Genomic DNA, 21,330 nt, shown 5'->3' on the forward strand with positions numbered 1-21,330 from the left:
ACTTTCTATGTTTTGAACCTCTCCTGTGAGTCCAGTTTTAGATTCCCAAGCTTCACTTCAGGTTTACTGTATACCTTGGACCTTCTTATTGACGATGAAACACAGGAATTGCATCGGAATTAAATTCAAAAGGCACAATGCCGACTTAAGTACAGGACGACTGACACTCTAACTTTCTATGATTTGAACCTCTCCTGTGGATCGAGTTTTAGATCCCGATGCTTGACTTCAGGTTTACTGTATACCTTGGACCTTCTTATTGACGATGAAACACAGAAATTGCATCGGAATTTAATTCAAAAAGCTCAATGCCGACTTAAGTACAAGAGGACTGACACCCTAACTTACTATGATTTGAACCTCTCCTGTGATTCCAGTTTTTGATTCCGATGCTTCCCTTCAGGTTTACTGTATACCTTGGACCTTCTAATTGAAGTTGAAACACAGAAATTGCATCGGAATTACATTCAAAAGGCACAATGCCGACTTAAGTACAAGAGGACTGACAGTATAACTTTCTATGAATTGAACCTCTCCTGTGAGTCCAGTATTAGACTCCGATGCTTCACTTCAGGTTTACTGTATACCTCGGACCTTCTTATTGACGATGAAACAAAGAAATAGCATCAGAATTAAATTCAAAAGGCACAATGCCGACTTAAGTACAAGAGGACTGACACTCTAACTAACTATGATTTGAACCTCTTCTGTGAGTCCAGTTTAAACTCCGATGATTCACTTCAGGTTTGTTGTATACCTTAAACCTTCTCATCGACGATGAAACCCAGAAATTGCATCCGAATTTAATACAAAAGGCACAATGCCGACTTAAGTACTAGAGGACTGACACTCTAACTTTCTATGAATTGAACCTCTACTGTGAGTCCAGTATTAGACTCCGATGCTTCACTTCAGGTTTACTGTATACCTCGGACCTTCTTATTGACGATGAAACAAAGAAATTGCATCCGAAATTTATACAAAAGGCACAATGCCGACTTAAGTACAAGAGGACTGACACTCTCACTTTCTATGATTTGAACCTCTCCTGTGAATCAAGTTTTAGATTCAGATGCTTCACTTCAGGTTTACTGTATACCTGTGACCTACTTATTGACGATGAAACACAGAAATTGCTTCCGAATGTTTTACAAAAGGCACAATGCCGACTTAAGTACAAGAGGACTGACACTCTAACTTTCTATGATTTGACCCTCTCCTGTGAGTCCAGTCTTAGATTCCGATGCTTCACTTCAGGTTTACTGTATTCCTTGGACTTTCGTATTGACGATGAAACAAAGAAATTGCATTGGAATTTAATACAAAAGGCACAATGCCGACTTAAGTACAAGAGGCCTGACACACTAACTTTCTATGATTTGAACCTCTCCTGTAAGTCCAGTATTACATTCCGATGCTCACTACAGGTTTACTGTACACCTTGGACCTTCTTATTGACGATGAAACACAGAAATTGCATCGGAATTAAATTCAAAAGGCACAATGACGACTTAAGTACAAGAGGACTGACACTCTAACTTCCTATGATTTGAACCTCTCCTGTGAGTCCAGTTTTATGTTCCGATGCTTCACTTCAGGCTCACTGTATCCCTTGGACCTCCTTATTGACGATGAAACACAGATATTGCATTAAAATTTAATACAAATGGCACAATGTCGAGTTACGTACAAGAGGACTGACACTCTAACGTTCAACGATTTGAACCTCTCCTGTGAGTCCAGTTTTAGATTCCGGTGCTTCACTTCTGGTTTACAGTATCCCTTTGACTTCTTATTGACGATGTAACACAGAAATTGCATTGGAATTGAATTAAAACGTCACAATGCCGACTTAAGTACAAGAGGACTGACACCATAAATTACTATGATTTTAACCTCACCTTTGAGTCCAGTTTTAGACTCCGATGCTTCACTTCGGGTTTACTGTATACCTTGGACCTTCTTATTGACGATGAAACACAGAAATTGCATCGGAATTACATTCAAAAGGCACAATGCCGACTTAAGTACAAGAGGACTGACACTCTAACTTTCTGTGATGTGAACCTTTCCTGTGGGTCCATTTTTAGATGATGATGCTTCACTTCAAGTTTACCGTATCCCTTGGACCTTCTTATTGACGATGAAACACAGAAATTGCATCCGAAACTAATACAAAAGGCACAATGCCTACATAAGTAAAGAGGACTGACACTCTAACTTTCTATGATTTGAACCTCTCCTGTGAGTCCAGTTTTAGATTCCGATGGTTCACTTCAGGTTTACTATATCCCTTGGACCTTCTTATTGACGATGAAGGACAGAAATTGCATCCGAATTCAATTAAAAAGGTACAATGCTGACGTAAGTACAAGAGGACTGACACTCTAACTTTCTATGAATTGAACCTCTCCTGTGAGTCCAGTTTTAGATTCCGATGCTTCACTTCAGGTTTACTGTATACCTCGGACCTTCTTATTTACGATGAAACAAAGAAATTGCATCGGAAATTAATACAAAAGGCACAATGCCGACTTAAGTACAAGAGGACTGATACTCTAACTTTCTATGATTTCAACCTCTCCTGTGAGTCCAGTTTTAGAGTGCGATGCTTCACTTCAGGTTTACTGTATACCTTGGACCTTCTTATTGACGAAGTAACACAGAAATCGCATCCAAAGTAAATACAAAAGGCACAATGCCGACTTCAGTACAAGGGGACTGACACTCTAACTTTCTATGATTTGACCCTCTCCTGTGAGTTTAGTTTTAGATTCCGACGCTTCATTTCATGTTTACTGTATTCCTTGTACTTTCTTATTGACGATGAAACAAAGAAATTGCATCGGAATTTAATACAAAAGGCACAATGCCGACTTGAGTACAAGAGGACTGACACTATAACTTTCTATGATTTGAACCTCTCCTGTAAAATCAGTTTTAGATTCCGATGCTTCACTTCAGGTTTACTGTATACCTTGGACCTTCTTATTGATGATGAAACACAGAAATTGCATCGGAATTAAATTCAAAAGGCACAATGACGACTTAAGTACAAGAGGACTGACACTCTAACTTTCTATGATTTGAACCTCTCCTGTGAGTCCAGTTTTAAGTTCCGATGCTTCACTTCAGGTTTACTGTATACCTTGGACATTCCTATTGACGATGAAACACAGGAATTGCATCGGAATTAAATTCAAAGGGCACAATGCCGACTTAAGTACAAGAGGACTGACACTATAACTTTCTATGATTTGAACCTCTCCTGTAAAATCAGTTTTAGATTCCGATGCTTCACTTCAGGTTTACTGGATACCTTGGACCTTCTTATTGACGATGAAACACAGATATTTGCATCGGAATTACTTTAGAAGGCACAATGCCGACTTAAGTACAAGAGGACTGACACTCTAACTTTCTATGATGTGAACCTCTCCTGTGAGTCCATTTTCATATTCCGATGCTTCACTTCAGGTTTACTGTATCCCTTGGACCTTCTTATTGCGATGAAACACAGAAATTGCATCCGAAATTAATACAAAAGGCACAATGCCGACTTAAGTAAAGAGGACTGACACTCTAATTTTCTATGATTTGAATCTCACCTGTGAGTCCTGTTTTACATTCCGATACTTCACTTCAGGTTTACTTTATCCCTTGGACTTTCTTATTGACGATGAAACACAGAACGTGCATCCGAATTTCATAGAAAAGGCACAATGCCGACTTCAGTACAAGAGGACTGACACTCTAACTTTATATGTTTTGAACCTCTCCTGTGAGTCCAGTTTTAGATTCCCATGCTTCACTTCAGGTTTACTGTATACCTTGGACCTTCTTATTGACGATGAAACACAGGAATTGCATCGGAATTGAATTCAAAATTCACAATGCCGACTTATGTACAAGACGACTGACACTCTAACTTTCTATGATTTGAACCTCTCCTGTGGATCGAGTTTTAGATCCCAATGCTTGACTTCAGGTTTACTGTATACCTTGGACCTTCTTACTGACGATGAAACACAGAAATTGCATCGGAATTTAATTCAAAAAGCTCAATGCCGACTTAAGTACAAGAGGACTGACACTCTAACTTACTATGATTTGAACCTCTCCTGTGAGTCCAGTTTTTGATTCCGATGCTTCCCTTCAGGTTTACTGTATACCTTGGACCTTCTAATTGACGTGGAAACACAGAAATTGCATCGGAATTACATTGAAAAGGCACAATGCCGACTTAAGTACAAGAGGACTGACACTCTAACTTTCTATCATTTGAACCTCTCCTGTGAGTCCAGTTTTAGATTCCGATGCTTCAGGTTTACTATATCCCTTGGACCTTCTTATTGACGATGAAGTACAGAAATTGCATCCGAATTTAATTAAAAAGGCACAATGCTGACTTAAGTACAAGAGGACTGACACTCTAACTTTCTATGATTTGAACCTTGCAACCGAACCGCCGAATCTTTCCATCAGTAAACGGGGTATGTTCTCAACTGGCTCGGTTGTTTTAACCCCCTCCACTGACAGAATGACCCCCTTCCTACTTCCGTATGTATAAAGCCAATACGGACTTGTAGCTGTCACGCCTTTGCGCTTACTGCTACGTATTCTAACCGTAAATAGCTCAGCCCTAATGGTAAGAGGTAGTAGTGAATTCACGTTATTAATCTTTGAAGACAGCACAGCTGCCACAAGCTCAGCTCACTTTTACTCCACTCCTACCCTCGCTATTACACCACATTAACTAGGTGCTACATAGACCTTGCTAAATTCACTTGCGTATACATTTCTGACCGTTACTCGCCAGTATTTACCTATTGGATTAGTACACTCCTAACCGCACTATTTCTCAAAGAGCTGTGATGATTGAACGGGTTCGATCCACGGCCTACAGTGCCCTACAGTTCACACGGTAACACTGCCTACCTGACCCACTTAACTTGGTAGTGAGCTTATGTATCCAATCACCACTGCTAGCAGCAGTAGATAATCCTATCAGCACGACGAGAGCAGCAGACTTACCGTCGAATCCTCCTGAAAATACTTATAACTACGGTCGCCAGCTCTGAAGGAGCAAAAGAATAAATCAATTTTTTGGCTCGTTTCAAAGTGAAACGCCTTGAGTTGAATTTTAAACTTAATTCTGAATATTACTATTTCTGATCATTCTAGGTGATTCTACAAAGCAAATACTCTCTCAATTTCTGTGAGTTGGCTTGGTAATTACCACCAAGACAATTTAAGCTACTTAGGTTAACAGACTTCTACCCTTCAACTTATTTAATGATTTTGGGATATTACTCTTTGGACAATTGCTATAGAATTAGTTAAGTGACTTTACTTGAAAGGTTACTCAGAAAAATTTAAGTAACTATAAATAGGCGACTCATTCTGGTGTGACCATTGCTCTTTTCTACATTCTTAAACGCTAAAGTATTCTACAACCAAAAGAATTGTAAATGAAAGAGGCGATGGTGGCCTCAGTCTGATTTCACTACACTATGTTTCAGGTTACTACACTTTACAAGGAACAACATGCGTCGTAATTTTGCTCATTACTATATTCTGTCTTCTGCACTTGCACAAAAGAAAACTGGTATTCTCCTTTTACATGTATACAAAGTTCGACTTAACAATTTCAAGCAGTCTTGCCTTGGGTAGACGTGTCGGTGCTGGTGGTGATATGCATGTGGCTAACGCAGCTCTTCCTCTTCACGCCTCGTGCCCTTAATGGCGGCTGGAACTACGAGCTGTAGCACTCGTATAAGCTACTGCGCGTCCGCCATAGAATCTGGGCGCAGGAACTCTTACACTCAGCCCCAGTGGCATAGAGACGGCTTCGACAACCATTCGTCGCGTTCCACTCCACAAACGGCGACGATATTCGCCTCTTCGCTGTTGCACAATCACTTTTGCGTGAGCACAGTTACGCACGTCCACTCACGTCAACACTCCCCAGGCCATTCCCTTGTTCAGTCCCTGTGTCTCCAGCTACCTCTAGCTACGCTCGTATCACCAAGAGTGGGGGCGTTCCCCTACCACCTTTTCACCGAAATCATTTAGTATTTAAGAGTATTTATATTTATTACCCTGGAGTTCATACCAGTCATAATAATTTACTACTAGCGCTTTATAACATTAAATCATACAGTAATAACTTATAATTACCAAGAAAAAGAACACATTTGACTCCAAGAGCGAGTGCATTGTCTGAGACAGCGCTAATTCCCAGTTTCGCCAATAGATGGCATCAGGGTGCACTCCCTGGCAGTCTCACACCAGCGCGCCCGTTTCCGACGCGCGGGCTCCAAATTACTGTCAGCCCACCATCATTTCAGTTCCGTTACAACCTCTCCTGTGAGTCCAGTTTTAGATTCCGATGCTTCACTTCAGGTTTACTGTATACCTTGGACCTTCTTATTGACGATGAAACACAGAAATTGCATCGGTATTACATTCAAAAGGCACTATGACGACTTAAATACAAGAGTACTGACACTCTAACTTTCTGTGATGTGAACCTTTCCTGTGAGTCCATTTTTAGATGCTGATGCTTCACTTCAGGTTTACCGTATCCCTTGGACCTTCTTATTGACGATGAAACACAGAAATTGCATCGGAATTTAATTCAAAAGGCACAATGCCGACTTCAGTACAAGAGGACTGACACTCTAACTTTATATGTTTTGAACCTCTCCTGTGAGTCCAGTTTTAGATTCCCATGCTTCACTTCAGGTTTACTGTATACCTTGGACCTTCTTATTGACGATGAAACACAGGAATTGCATCGGAATTGAATTCAAAATTCACAATGCCGACTTATGTACAAGACGACTGACACTCTAACTTTCTATGATTTGAACCTCTCCTGTGGATCGAGTTTTAGATCCCAATGCTTGACTTCAGGTTTACTGTATACCTTGGACCTTCTTACTGACGATGAAACACAGAAATTGCATCGGAATTTAATTCAAAAAGCTCAATGCCGACTTAAGTACAAGAGGACTGACACTCTAACTTACTATGATTTGAACCTCTCCTGTGAGTCCAGTTTTTGATTCCGATGCTTCCCTTCAGGTTTACTGTATACCTTGGACCTTCTAATTGACGTGGAAACACAGAAATTGCATCGGAATTACATTGAAAAGGCACAATGCCGACTTAAGTACAAGAGGACTGACACTCTAACTTTCTATCATTTGAACCTCTCCTGTGAGTCCAGTTTTAGATTCCGATGCTTCAGGTTTACTATATCCCTTGGACCTTCTTATTGACGATGAAGTACAGAAATTGCATCCGAATTTAATTAAAAAGGCACAATGCTGACTTAAGTACAAGAGGACTGACACTCTAACTTTCTATGATTTGAACCTTGCAACCGAACCGCCGAATCTTTCCATCAGTAAACGGGGTATGTTCTCAACTGGCTCGGTTGTTTTAACCCCCTCCACTGACAGAATGACCCCCTTCCTACTTCCGTATGTATAAAGCCAATACGGACTTGTAGCTGTCACGCCTTTGCGCTTACTGCTACGTATTCTAACCGTAAATAGCTCAGCCCTAATGGTAAGAGGTAGTAGTGAATTCACGTTATTAATCTTTGAAGACAGCACAGCTGCCACAAGCTCAGCTCACTTTTACTCCACTCCTACCCTCGCTATTACACCACATTAACTAGGTGCTACATAGACCTTGCTAAATTCACTTGCGTATACATTTCTGACCGTTACTCGCCAGTATTTACCTATTGGATTAGTACACTCCTAACCGCACTATTTCTCAAAGAGCTGTGATGATTGAACGGGTTCGATCCACGGCCTACAGTGCCCTACAGTTCACACGGTAACACTGCCTACCTGACCCACTTAACTTGGTAGTGAGCTTATGTATCCAATCACCACTGCTAGCAGCAGTAGATAATCCTATCAGCACGACGAGAGCAGCAGACTTACCGTCGAATCCTCCTGAAAATACTTATAACTACGGTCGCCAGCTCTGAAGGAGCAAAAGAATAAATCAATTTTTTGGCTCGTTTCAAAGTGAAACGCCTTGAGTTGAATTTTAAACTTAATTCTGAATATTACTATTTCTGATCATTCTAGGTGATTCTACAAAGCAAATACTCTCTCAATTTCTGTGAGTTGGCTTGGTAATTACCACCAAGACAATTTAAGCTACTTAGGTTAACAGACTTCTACCCTTCAACTTATTTAATGATTTTGGGATATTACTCTTTGGACAATTGCTATAGAATTAGTTAAGTGACTTTACTTGAAAGGTTACTCAGAAAAATTTAAGTAACTATAAATAGGCGACTCATTCTGGTGTGACCATTGCTCTTTTCTACATTCTTAAACGCTAAAGTATTCTACAACCAAAAGAATTGTAAATGAAAGAGGCGATGGTGGCCTCAGTCTGATTTCACTACACTATGTTTCAGGTTACTACACTTTACAAGGAACAACATGCGTCGTAATTTTGCTCATTACTATATTCTGTCTTCTGCACTTGCACAAAAGAAAACTGGTATTCTCCTTTTACATGTATACAAAGTTCGACTTAACAATTTCAAGCAGTCTTGCCTTGGGTAGACGTGTCGGTGCTGGTGGTGATATGCATGTGGCTAACGCAGCTCTTCCTCTTCACGCCTCGTGCCCTTAATGGCGGCTGGAACTACGAGCTGTAGCACTCGTATAAGCTACTGCGCGTCCGCCATAGAATCTGGGCGCAGGAACTCTTACACTCAGCCCCAGTGGCATAGAGACGGCTTCGACAACCATTCGTCGCGTTCCACTCCACAAACGGCGACGATATTCGCCTCTTCGCTGTTGCACAATCACTTTTGCGTGAGCACAGTTACGCACGTCCACTCACGTCAACACTCCCCAGGCCATTCCCTTGTTCAGTCCCTGTGTCTCCAGCTACCTCTAGCTACGCTCGTATCACCAAGAGTGGGGGCGTTCCCCTACCACCTTTTCACCGAAATCATTTAGTATTTAAGAGTATTTATATTTATTACCCTGGAGTTCATACCAGTCATAATAATTTACTACTAGCGCTTTATAACATTAAATCATACAGTAATAACTTATAATTACCAAGAAAAAGAACACATTTGACTCCAAGAGCGAGTGCATTGTCTGAGACAGCGCTAATTCCCAGTTTCGCCAATAGATGGCATCAGGGTGCACTCCCTGGCAGTCTCACACCAGCGCGCCCGTTTCCGACGCGCGGGCTCCAAATTACTGTCAGCCCACCATCATTTCAGTTCCGTTACACATGCCCCACTTCTTATTGAAGTATCTAACAGTGATAATTCAATAAGGAGTCTCTCCTATAATGAATCTGAAATTTTCGTTAAGCTTTTTACCAAGGGTTTTCCCTTTCTTACTGATACACCTCGGTACTTATATTACTTATTTAAAATTAAACACCAATTCTTTCTATCTTTCCTGCTAAACATTACATAAATGATTTACATATATTCTTTACAATTTTCTTACATCTAAACACAGTACACTTGAAACATCTTTTTTACACAAATGTTAAATACACTTCTTTTATCTCAGGCAAGTAAAACACACGTTATGCGCCTATTACTTTATAGCCCGTCCTTTTCACTTTACCTCCTCACTTTTCTACCTCTTCCACAACACTTATTTACACATCTGTTAAGGCTTTCTTAGAAGCTCAGTCTTTCCCAGTCTGTTTAGACTCTACTTAAACTAGAAGTTTCATTAGAATACTGCAACATATTTTAGTGTACATTTACGTTTCACATAGAACAAAAGAAACAAAACTATTTACATATTGGTTTACTTTAATATTTATTTATATATTTAATTTCAATCTGGTAGAATTCGTGGTTCATACCTTTTGAGATCCACTATGTTTCTTACTCCCAGGCGTTTGCCTGTTAATGGGTACTCTAAATAATAAGCGTTCACATTGGGTATGGACACTATTTTAAATGGTCCATTATATATATACTTAAATTTGCTGATCTCGTTATTAATTTCACTTGACTTTTCATGTGTTTTTACAAGAACGAGATCACCTATTTTGAATTTAGGATTCCTTACTTTTTCGTCATGACGACGAATTCTCGCATCTGCTTGTTTTCTCATCTTGTCTTTTACTAAGTTCTTTTTACTATCATAATCTAATTCAACTCTATCTGGAAATTCTAGTAGGTCTTCTACTAGACTTTTACTTCTCGTCTTTTTCAGGATTTCTTCTGGAGTAAATCCAGTGCTCTCGTTTGTTAATGAATTCATGATTTCTTCGAATTCACTCACATACATGCCCCACTTCTTGTGGTTACTATGGCAGTACGTCCTAAATAACCGACCTATCTCACGCATATATCTTTCTGCCGGATTGCTTGATGAGTGATAAGCTGAGATATGTACCACTTCTACCTGTTTCTCAGTTATCCCATCCTTCCACATTTTTGAGCAAAACAGAACACCATTATCTGATAGTATTCTCTTTGGCTTCCCTACTTTCCCAAAATAATCACACACCATTTTATCATACACAGCTCTGGCAGTAGCTTTTCTCAAGGGATATAGCTTTATATACTTTGAGAAAAGTTCAACTGCTACAAATATGTACACAAAACCCCCCATGGTTTTCGGTAATGGTCCAAAGATATCTACTGCTACTATTTCTAATACTTCATCAGGTTTTATTGATTGCATGGGCCCTTGATTAGTTGCATTTGTTACTTTCGCCTTTTGGCATAGATCACAAGATCTTATCCTCTGTGCTACCCTTCATGCCATGTTGTTAAAGGTAATGCATTCATCTAACTTATCGGTACACTTCCGTGCACCACAATGGCCATATGCCAAGTGAACATAATCTATCAGCACTTCAGTGTGTTGTTCCGGCCAACATACTCTCCACTTCCCTGGATTATTTAATCTTTGAAGATACAGTACACCTTTATGTATTTTATAAGAAGCCCTTATGTTAGTTGCGTCCGGATTGTCAAACTTGACCTTTACCGACTTGAGTGCATCATCATCACTTTGATATCTTCGCATATTCCGACATATTTCCCTAATTTTTTCTCTTCCTTCCGTTTTTTTTTTTTTTTGAAGTAATTCACCTCAAAAACATCTTCCCTATTCTTTACACTTTCTAGTGTCTCACATCCTTCCGGTAATCTCGACAAAGCATCTGGTACTGCATGTTCTTTCCCTTTAACATACTTGATCTCTATATCAAATTGTTGTAAAAACAGCGCCCATCTGGTCAACCTGTTATGTAACAATCTGCAGTCCTTCAAAAATATTAAAGCTTTGGTGGTCTGTATGGACCACAGTCTTATGTCCCCATAAGAAAAGTTGAAATTTCCTAAAACCCCATACTATAGCTAAAGCCTCCTTCTCTGAAACCGTATAGTTTCTTTCGTACTTAGACATGGTTCTACTCGCAAATGCTATTTGTCTATGAGTTTTTTCCCCATCTATCATTACCTCCTGAAATATGGATACTCCCAATCCATAATCTGAACTATCTGTTGCCATGTGGAATGGTTCACACAGGTCAGGGTGCCATAACTTTATGTTTTTAGCCAAATTGTCTTTTAGCCGGTTGAATGCTGTTTCACATTCCTCAGTCCATGTATACACACTGTTCTTCTTAAGTAGGTTGTTCAGATGTGGGCTATTGAACACCTGATCATCCACATACTTACGATAAAAGGAACAAAGTCCTATAAACGACTTTAGTTGTTTTTTATTCTTGGGAGCCGGACAATTTCTTATTGCTTTGACTTTATCGGGATCCTTTTCAATTCCCTCTGGTGTTACTATGTGACCTAAAAACTTTATTTCTTTCTTCACAAACTCGCATTTTTTCAGGTTCAGGGTCATTCCTCCTTTAATTAAAGCTTTGAACACCCTGTCACATAACTCTATGTGCTCTTCCCATGTCCTTGTAGCAATTAACAGATCATCTACATAAACTGTGATTAGCGAACTAAGTTCACTCCCTAAAATCTTGTCTAAAGCCCGAATGAACACTGAAACGGAAGTATTTAGGCCAAATGGTACCACTGTGAAATGGTAGCATTTGCCATTGAATAAAAATGCTGTGTACTTCCTAGACTCCTCACTTAATGGGATTTGCCAGTATCCTGCAGTTAGGTCTAAACTAGTCATGTACTTTACACCATTAAACTTCTGCAATAAATTATCTATGTTCTCTGGACGATCCAACTCCCTCTTCACTACTTTATTCAGAGTACGAGCATCTATCACTATTCGTACACTTCCATCCTTCTTACCTACTATCACCAGTGGGTTATTATATGGGCTAGAACTCCGTTCAATGACCCCACATGAAACCATTTTATCTATTTCTTTTTGAACTGCTTCTTTCTTAGACAAGGGTACATTATATGGTGGTTTAAAGAAAGGTTCATGCTCCTCTACCTCCATGCAGTACTCATAATTTATCACTCGTCCCAGTTTGTTCGAAAATACTTCCTGATTTTCTTTCAGAATTTGCCATAGATCCTCCCTTTGGGCATCAGATAGTCCTTCCGTTTTATCCACTACATTTCGAAGGAGTGTCTCCTTATTTCCATCTTCAACTATCTGCCTCACCAGACACCAATCGAATTTTTGACCTATTCCTGAATCATAATCATCTCTAAATTCTACCCATCTCAGCTGGTTCTCTTCCATTACTCTAGATGATTCAAATGGTATTTCTAATACCGCACTATCAACTTTACAAACTATTATCCCTTTGTCACAATCTATAATTACTTTCTGTTTTATTAACCAGTCAATGCCTAAAATGATCTCGGCACTGAGCTCTGGAACTACTAAAAATGCATTCGAAAATAGCTTGTTTTTTATCATAAATTCCATCATCACTTGATGTTTAACAGGTTTTCTACATTTCCCTGTCGCCCCTATCACTTCAACACCTGTTACTGGCATCATGACTACTCCTCGTTGCTCTTTGATCATCTCAAAAAATGCGTGCGAAATAGCACTTATTTGAGCACCCGTATCCAACAATACATATAAATCGTATCCACATATATTAATGGGTAGGATTGTTTGCATCCTATTGTCCTCTTTCATACTTTCTTTATCTTCCCATAATAAATCCTTTTCCACCGCCAAGTCTTGCCATATTATTTTTCCGGTTTTTATACTGACCATTCCATCTGGAGGTTTCTTTCTCCTTTTCATCCTAAATTCTTTCACCACTTTGTCCAATAGTCCTTCGTCTAGGCTCTTTAATGCCATCTCGTTCTCATTCGAATCTGTCATGCCTGAACTCTCGGTTGCAGAATCGGAAACTTCCTCTACTTCTTTTTCTCCCTGGATGCTTTCTGATGATTCTGACGATAATTCCTCCTCCATAGAAATATGACCTTCTTCGGATTCAAATAATTCTCGCAAATTATAATCCCTTTCTCTACTTTCCCTTTGTTGGATAGTGCATTCGCCACTCTTACTTTCATAATTTTCCCCCACTAATGGAATTCCAGTCTCACTCAACTCATTTGCTTCAGTACTACAGGGATCACAACACTCTTTCTCTTGGTTAGATACACTTTCTCTAATTTCTCTAAAAGAATCTTCATCGCAGTCATGTACTCTTGCTGTCACTAGGTACACATCATAATCGGTATGGCTCTCTAACACTGTCATATTCGGGTCCAAATTAATCACTTGAGTGGAAGATCTTTCTAATTGTGCTGGCTGGCTTTTGAGCTGACGTACATATTCTGCATACGAGGTAATTTCTAAATCGGCATGCGTCTCTGCACTATGCCCCTTTTTCTTATCCACCCTTTCCTCTTTAATTACTTCTCGATGCGATTCGTCGACTATTCGTACGAACCTTTTACCATAAGTCACATCACTCCTACCTTGCCCCTGCCTCTCTGCACAGTTGCCATCCCTACCGACAAACAACGCCTTCTCTGACTCTTCCTTCATCAATTCGTCACTCTGACATCGAATTGTACTTATTTCATTCACGTGAGCCTTCACATCCGACCGATATTCTTTTCCTACTTCATTTCCCTTAATAATTCCTCCCTGCTCTCTCTCCTCTGTTTGTATCCCTGCATTATACTTCGCAAAGTTTCGTTTATGTAACTGCTCTTCAGGCGAACGACGCACTATCCTACTATAGTACTGACTACTCCGATCTTCTCTATATTTGGGCCATTTCTTTCTTTCCGCGCTCGTTAGGCCCTTGACCTGCGCGGTATTTAGTTTTCCTGATTTTGATAATGCATCCCGTTTCCCTGATAGTGTCCTCTCCCTCGCTGAGAGTTACCTCCTCGACCTCTTCCTCTCATCATGTTAATTTGCGGTTCATTCCTACCACCTTTTACTATTCCATTCTGATTTCTGAAACCTCGAAACTCTCTAGTTTCCCGCCACCTATCTTCATTCTCAATTTTTTCTAAAAATTCATCGAATGTTCGATGAGTGCCTCCTACATAACGCTTTGAATCGTCAGGTAGCTTTTTCCACAACTCCCACACTATCTCCGATTCTGATCTACGATCTTTAAGATACTCCAAACGCTTGAACCATCCTTCACAGTATTCTTTCATGAGCCCACGCCCATGTTCTGGCATTCTGGCGACAACGAATTCTCTCCACAACCTATCCCTCTGTTGTGTGCCCCAGAATTCCTCAAGGAACTTTTCTTTGAAGTCTGTAAACTTCAAATTGTCGATATCCAAATTCAATCCCCAACGTTTAGCATGACCTGCTAAAGCGTCTATTACTAAATTAATTTTTTCTTTATCCGACATGTCTGTTGGTAAGACACGTTCACAATTTTTTATAAAATCCATTGGATGCCATCCACCTTGTTTCTTTTGAGGATCGTATTTTTCCTCCCTACTCAGTATTTCCGATTTTTGCATTACCAATGGGATACCACTACATTTAAGAAACGTCTGATTCTGAACTTGCTGACTTAACAATTTTATCTCATTACGCAGTGTATTTTCCTGTTCCTGCACACATGCATCAAAACTCAACATGGTATTGCGCAGTGTTTCAATATCAGCTGCCGTTTCTTTAACAATCTCTTTCTTTACAACTGGTACTATCACCTGTAATTTACTTTCAATTATCGTTTCTAATTTTTCACTAACCAAAGGTTCCACTGATTTCTCTATTCTCTGAATTTCGGTATCAAATCTTTTCTCTATTTCTGTGACTTTTTTCTGAACATTTGTTATTTCAGCCCTAATGCTATTTACTGATTTGTTTACCTCTGTGATACGCTGGCTTTGCGTATTCAAAATATCTAAATTGGCTTTTATTTTACCAGATAGGTTTTCATCCAATTGGGATGTATGACTAGCCATTTCTGCTTTCAAACTAGCATTCCCTTCTCGAATTTGCGCCATCATACTATTTAACAAACTTGTTAATTCCATATCCTCTCCCTTGTGACTTGCATCCACAGATACATTGGGTTCACTTTTCACTACCTTTGGTTTCACTTCCCGTTCCTCCTGTTTTGTGGGTGTGGATTCATCTATAGGATTTTCCAACCCTACAACAGTATCTATGGTCCCTAATTCTGGGTCTGACCTTGCAATGTTTTCGTCTTGCTTGTTACTATTCGACTCCATCTTATGCTGCTGTATTTCGTGCCTAATAGAAATGTTTATTAAACCAAGTATTACTTGTTTAACTCCTACTATTGGACTTTCTTTTGCTGCTTCGCAGGTTGTCGTCTTGAACTTACCAATTGTGGTATATTTGTCCACAACAGAATTTTAAATTTAAAATTTTCTTGAAACTACCAGTTTATATAAAACACTTTTATTGCAGCCATTATTCTACAAACTCGGTAAGTCCTGTCACGGTCGCCACATGCGACCGAACCGCCGAATCTTTCCATCAGTAAACGGGGTATGTTCTCAACTGGCTCGGTTGTTTTAACCCCCTCCACTGACAGAATGACCCCCTTCCTACTTCCGTATGTATAAAGCCAATACGGACTTGTAGCTGTCACGCCTTTGCGCTTACTGCTACGTATTCTAACCGTAAATAGCTCAGCCCTAATGGTAAGAGGTAGTAGTGAATTCACGTTATTAATCTTTGAAGACAGCACAGCTGCCACAAGCTCAGCTCACTTTTACTCCACTCCTACCCTCGCTATTACACCACATTAACTAGGTGCTACATAGACCTTGCTAAATTCACTTGCGTATACATTTCTGACCGTTACTCGCCAGTATTTACCTATTGGATTAGTACACTCCTAACCGCACTATTTCTCAAAGAGCTGTGATGATTGAACGGGTTCGATCCACGGCCTACAGTGCCCTACAGTTCACACGGTAACACTGCCTACCTGACCCACTTAACTTGGTAGTGAGCTTATGTATCCAATCACCACTGCTAGCAGCAGTAGATAATCCTATCAGCACGACGAGAGCAGCAGACTTACCGTCGAATCCTCCTGAAAATACTTATAACTACGGTCGCCAGCTCTGAAGGAGCAAAAGAATAAATCAATTTTTTGGCTCGTTTCAAAGTGAAACGCCTTGAGTTGAATTTTAAACTTAATTCTGAATATTACTATTTCTGATCATTCTAGGTGATTCTACAAAGCAAATACTCTCTCAATTTCTGTGAGTTGGCTTGGTAATTACCACCAAGACAATTTAAGCTACTTAGGTTAACAGACTTCTACCCTTCAACTTATTTAATGATTTTGGGATATTACTCTTTGGACAATTGCTATAGAATTAGTTAAGTGACTTTACTTGAAAGGTTACTCAGAAAAATTTAAGTAACTATAAATAGGCGACTCATTCTGGTGTGACCATTGCTCTTTTCTACATTCTTAAACGCTAAAGTATTCTACAACCAAAAGAATTGTAAATGAAAGAGGCGATGGTGGCCTCAGTCTGATTTCACTACACTATGTTTCAGGTTACTACACTTTACAAGGAACAACATGCGTCGTAATTTTGCTCATTACTATATTCTGTCTTCTGCACTTGCACAAAAGAAAACTGGTATTCTCCTTTTACATGTATACAAAGTTCGACTTAACAATTTCAAGCAGTCTTGCCTTGGGTAGACGTGTCGGTGCTGGTGGTGATATGCATGTGGCTAACGCAGCTCTTCCTCTTCACGCCTCGTGCCCTTAATGGCGGCTGGAACTACGAGCTGTAGCACTCGTATAAGCTACTGCGCGTCCGCCATAGAATCTGGGCGCAGGAACTCTTACACTCAGCCCCAGTGGCATAGAGACGGCTTCGACAACCATTCGTCGCGTTCCACTCCACAAACGGCGACGATATTCGCCTCTTCGCTGTTGCACAATCACTTTTGCGTGAGCACAGTTACGCACGTCCACTCACGTCAACACTCCCCAGGCCATTCCCTTGTTCAGTCCCTGTGTCTCCAGCTACCTCTAGCTACGCTCGTATCACCAAGAGTGGGGGCGTTCCCCTACCACCTTTTCACCGAAATCATTTAGTATTTAAGAGTATTTATATTTATTACCCTGGAGTTCATACCAGTCATAATAATTTACTACTAGCGCTTTATAACATTAAATCATACAGTAATAACTTATAATTACCAAGAAAAAGAACACATTTGACTCCAAGAGCGAGTGCATTGTCTGAGACAGCGCTAATTCCCAGTTTCGCCAATAGATGGCATCAGGGTGCACTCCCTGGCAGTCTCACACCAGCGCGCCCGTTTCCGACGCGCGGGCTCCAAATTACTGTCAGCCCACCATCATTTCAGTTCCGTTACAACCTCTCCTGTGAGTCCAGTTTTAGATTCCGATGCTTCACTTCAGGTTTACTGTATACCTTGGACCTTCTTATTGACGATGAAACACAGAAATTGCATCGGTATTACATTCAAAAGGCACTATGACGACTTAAATACAAGAGTACTGACACTCTAACTTTCTGTGATGTGAACCTTTCCTGTGAGTCCATTTTTAGATGCTGATGCTTCACTTCAGGTTTACCGTATCCCTTGGACCTTCTTATTGACGATGAAACACAGAAATTGCATCGGAATTTAATTCAAAAAGCTCAATGCCGATTTAAGTACAAGAGGACTGACACTCTAACTTACTATGATTTGAACGTCTCCGGTGGGTCCGGTTTTTATTCCGATGCTTCCCTTCAGGTTTACCGTATACCTTGGACCTTCTAATTGACGTTGAAACACAGAAATCGCATCGGAAATTAATACAAAAGCCACAATGCCGACTTAAGTACAAGAGGACTGACACTCTAACTTTCTATGATTTCAACCTCTCCTGTGAGTCCAGTTTTAGAGTGCGATGCTTCACTTCAGGTTTACTGTAAACCTTGGACCTTCTTATTGACGATGAAACACAGAAATCGCATCCGAAGTAAATACAAAAGGCACAATGCCGACTTCAGTACAAGGGGACTGACACTCTAACTTTCTATGATTTGACCCTCTCCTGTGAGTCCAGTTTTAGTTTCCGACGCGTCACTTCAGGTTTACTGTATTCCTTTAACTTTCTTATTGACGATGAAACAAAGAAATTGCATCGGAATTTAATACAAAAGGCACAATGCCGACTTGAGTACAAGAGGACTGACACTATAACTTTCTATGATTTGAACCTCTCCTGTAAGTTCAGTTTTAGATTCCGATGCTTCACTTCAGGTTTACTGTATACCTTGGACCTTCTTATTGACGATGAAACACAGAAATTGCATCGGATTAAATTCAAAAGGCACAATGACGACTTAAGTACAAGAGGACTGACACTCTAACTTTCTATGATTTGAACCTCTCCTGTGAGTCCAGTTTTAAGTTCAGATGCTTCACTTCAGGTTTACTGTATACCTTGGACCTTCCTATTGACGAAAAAACACAGGAATTACATCGGAATTAAATTCAAAAGGCACAATGCCGACTTAAGTACAAGAGGACTGACACTCTAAGTTTCTATGATTTGAACCTCTCCTGTGGATCCAGTGTTAGATTCCGATGCATCACTTCAGGTTTACTGTATACCTTGGACTTTCTTACTGACGATGAAACACAGAACGTGCAACCGAATTTCATAGAAAAGGCACAATGCCGACTTCAGTACAAGAGGACTGACACTCTAACTTTCTATGATTTGAACCTCTCCTGTGAGTCCAGTTTTAGATTCCCATGCTTCACTTCAGGTTTACTGTATACCTTGGACCTTCTTATTGATGATGAAACACAGGAATTGCATCGGAATTAAATTCAAAAGGCACAATGCCGACTTAAGTACAAGACGATTGACACTCTAACTTTCTATGATTTGAACCTCTCCTGTGGATCGAGTTTTAGATCCCGACGCTTGACTTCAGGTTTACTGTATACCTTGGACCTTCTCATTGACGATGAAACACAGAAATTGCATCGGAATTTAATTCAAAAATTTCAATGCCGACTTAAGTACAAGAGGACTGACACTCTAACTTACTATGATTTGAACCTCTCCTGTGAGTCCAGTTTTTGATTCCGATGCTTCCCTTCAGGTTTACTGTATACCTTGGACCTTCTAATTGACGTTGAAACACAGAAATTGCATCGGAATTACATTCAAAAGGCACAATGCTGACATAAGTACAAGAGGACTGACACACTAACTTTCTATGATTTGGACCTCTCCTGTGAGTCCAGTTTTAGATTCCGATGCTTCAGGTTTACTATATCCCTTGAACCTTCTTATTGACGATGAAGTACAGAAATTGCATCCGAATTTAATTAAAAAGGCACAATGCTGACTTAAGTACAAGAGGACTGACACTCTAACTTTCTATGATTTGAACCTCTCCTGTGAGTCCAGTTTTAGATTCCGATGCTTCACTTCAGGTTCACTGTATACCTTGGACCTTCTTATTGACGATGAAACACAGAAATTGCATCGGAATTACATTCAAAAGGCACTATGACGACTTAAGTACAAGAGGACTGACACCCTAACTTTCTGTGATGTGAACCTTTCCTGTGAGTCCATTTTTAGATGCTGATGCTTCACTTCAGGTTTACCGTATCCCTTGGACCTTCTTATTGACGATGAAACACAGAAATTGCATCCGAAATTAATACAAAAGGCACAATGCCGACTTAAGTAAAGAGGACTGACACTCTAACTTTCTATGATTTGAACCTCTCCTGTGAGTATAGTTTTAGATTCCGATGCTTCACTTCAGGTTTCCTATATCCCTTGGACCTTCTTATTGACGATGAAGCACAGAAATTGCATAAGAATTCTATTAAAAATGCACAATGCTGACGGAAGTACAAGAGGACTGACACTCTAACTTTCTATGATGTGAACCTCTTCTGTGAGACCAGTATGAGATTCCGATGCTTCACTTTAGGTTTACTGTATACCTCGGACCTTCTTATTGACGATGAAACAAAGAAATTGCATCGGAAATTAATACAAAAGGCACAATGCCGACTTAAGTACAAGAGGACTGACACTGTAACATTCTATGATTTCAACCTCTCCTGTGAGTCCAGTTTTAAGTTCCGATGCTTCACTTCAGGTTTACTGTATACCTTGGACCTTCTTATTGACGATGAAACACAGAAATCGCATCCAAAGTAAATACAAAAGGCACAATGCCGACTTCTGTACAAGGGGACTGACACTCTAACTTTCTATGATTTCACCCTCTCCTGTGAGTCCAGTTTTAGATTCCGATGCTTCACTTCAGGTTTACTGTATTCCTTGGACTTTCTTATTGACGATGAAACAAAGAAAATGCATCGGAATTTAATACAAAAGGCACAATGCCGACTTAAGTACAAGAGGACTGACACTATAACTTTCAATGATTTGAACCTCTCCTGTAAGTTAAGTTTTAGATTCCGATGCTTCACTTCAGGTTTACTGTATACCTTGGACCTTCTTATTGACGATGAAACACAGAAATTGCATTGGAATTAAATTCAAAAGGCACAATGACGACTTAAGTACAAGAGGACTGACACTCTAACTTTCTATGATTTGAACCTCTCCTGTGAGTCCAGTTTTAAGTTCCGATGCTTCACTTCAGGTTTACTGTATACCTTGGACATTCATATTGACGATGAAACACAGAAATTGCATCGGAATTAAATTAAAAAGGCACAATGCCGCCTTAAGTACAAGAGGACTGACACCCTAAATTACTATGATTTTAACCTCACCTGTGAGTCCAGTTCTAGATTCCGATGCTTCACTTCAGGTTTACTGTATACCTTGGACCTTCTTATTGACGATGAAACACAGAAATTGCATCGGAATTACATTAGA

At 39.9% G+C, this 21,330-nt stretch overlaps 1 protein-coding gene across 1 annotated transcript; it reads right to left on the bottom strand.

Annotated features, from left to right (window-relative positions):
- Positions 1-9,271: 9,271 nt before the first annotated feature.
- On the bottom strand, positions 9,272-15,655 carry LOC126484292 (uncharacterized). The gene is made up of 3 exons (XM_050107719.1): positions 14,939-15,655; positions 13,200-14,255; positions 9,272-9,346 (listed from the first exon to the last, which is right to left on the bottom strand). The coding sequence occupies exons 1-3, from the start codon at positions 15,653-15,655 to the stop codon at positions 9,272-9,274; spliced, it is 1,848 nt and encodes a 615-aa protein (XP_049963676.1).
- Positions 15,656-21,330: the final 5,675 nt, after the last annotated feature.

This window comes from Schistocerca serialis, chromosome 6 (genome assembly GCF_023864345.2).
Source record: "Schistocerca serialis cubense isolate TAMUIC-IGC-003099 chromosome 6, iqSchSeri2.2, whole genome shotgun sequence".
NCBI lineage: Eukaryota > Metazoa > Arthropoda > Insecta > Orthoptera > Acrididae > Schistocerca > Schistocerca serialis.

Bases quoted from the DNA above. Each gene is read 5' to 3' on its own strand.
- LOC126484292 (XM_050107719.1), bottom strand. From the start codon at position 15,655: ATGGAGTCGAATAGTAACAAGCAAGACGAAAACATTGCAAGGTCAGAC. The intron at 14,256-14,938 runs GTAATGCAAAAA...AATACCGCGCAG, and splicing joins AATGTAGTGGTATCCCATTG to GTCAAGGGCCTAACGAGCGC. The intron at 9,347-13,199 runs GTCAGTATAAAA...GATTCATTATAG, and splicing joins AGAAACCTCCAGATGGAATG to GAGAGACTCCTTATTGAATT.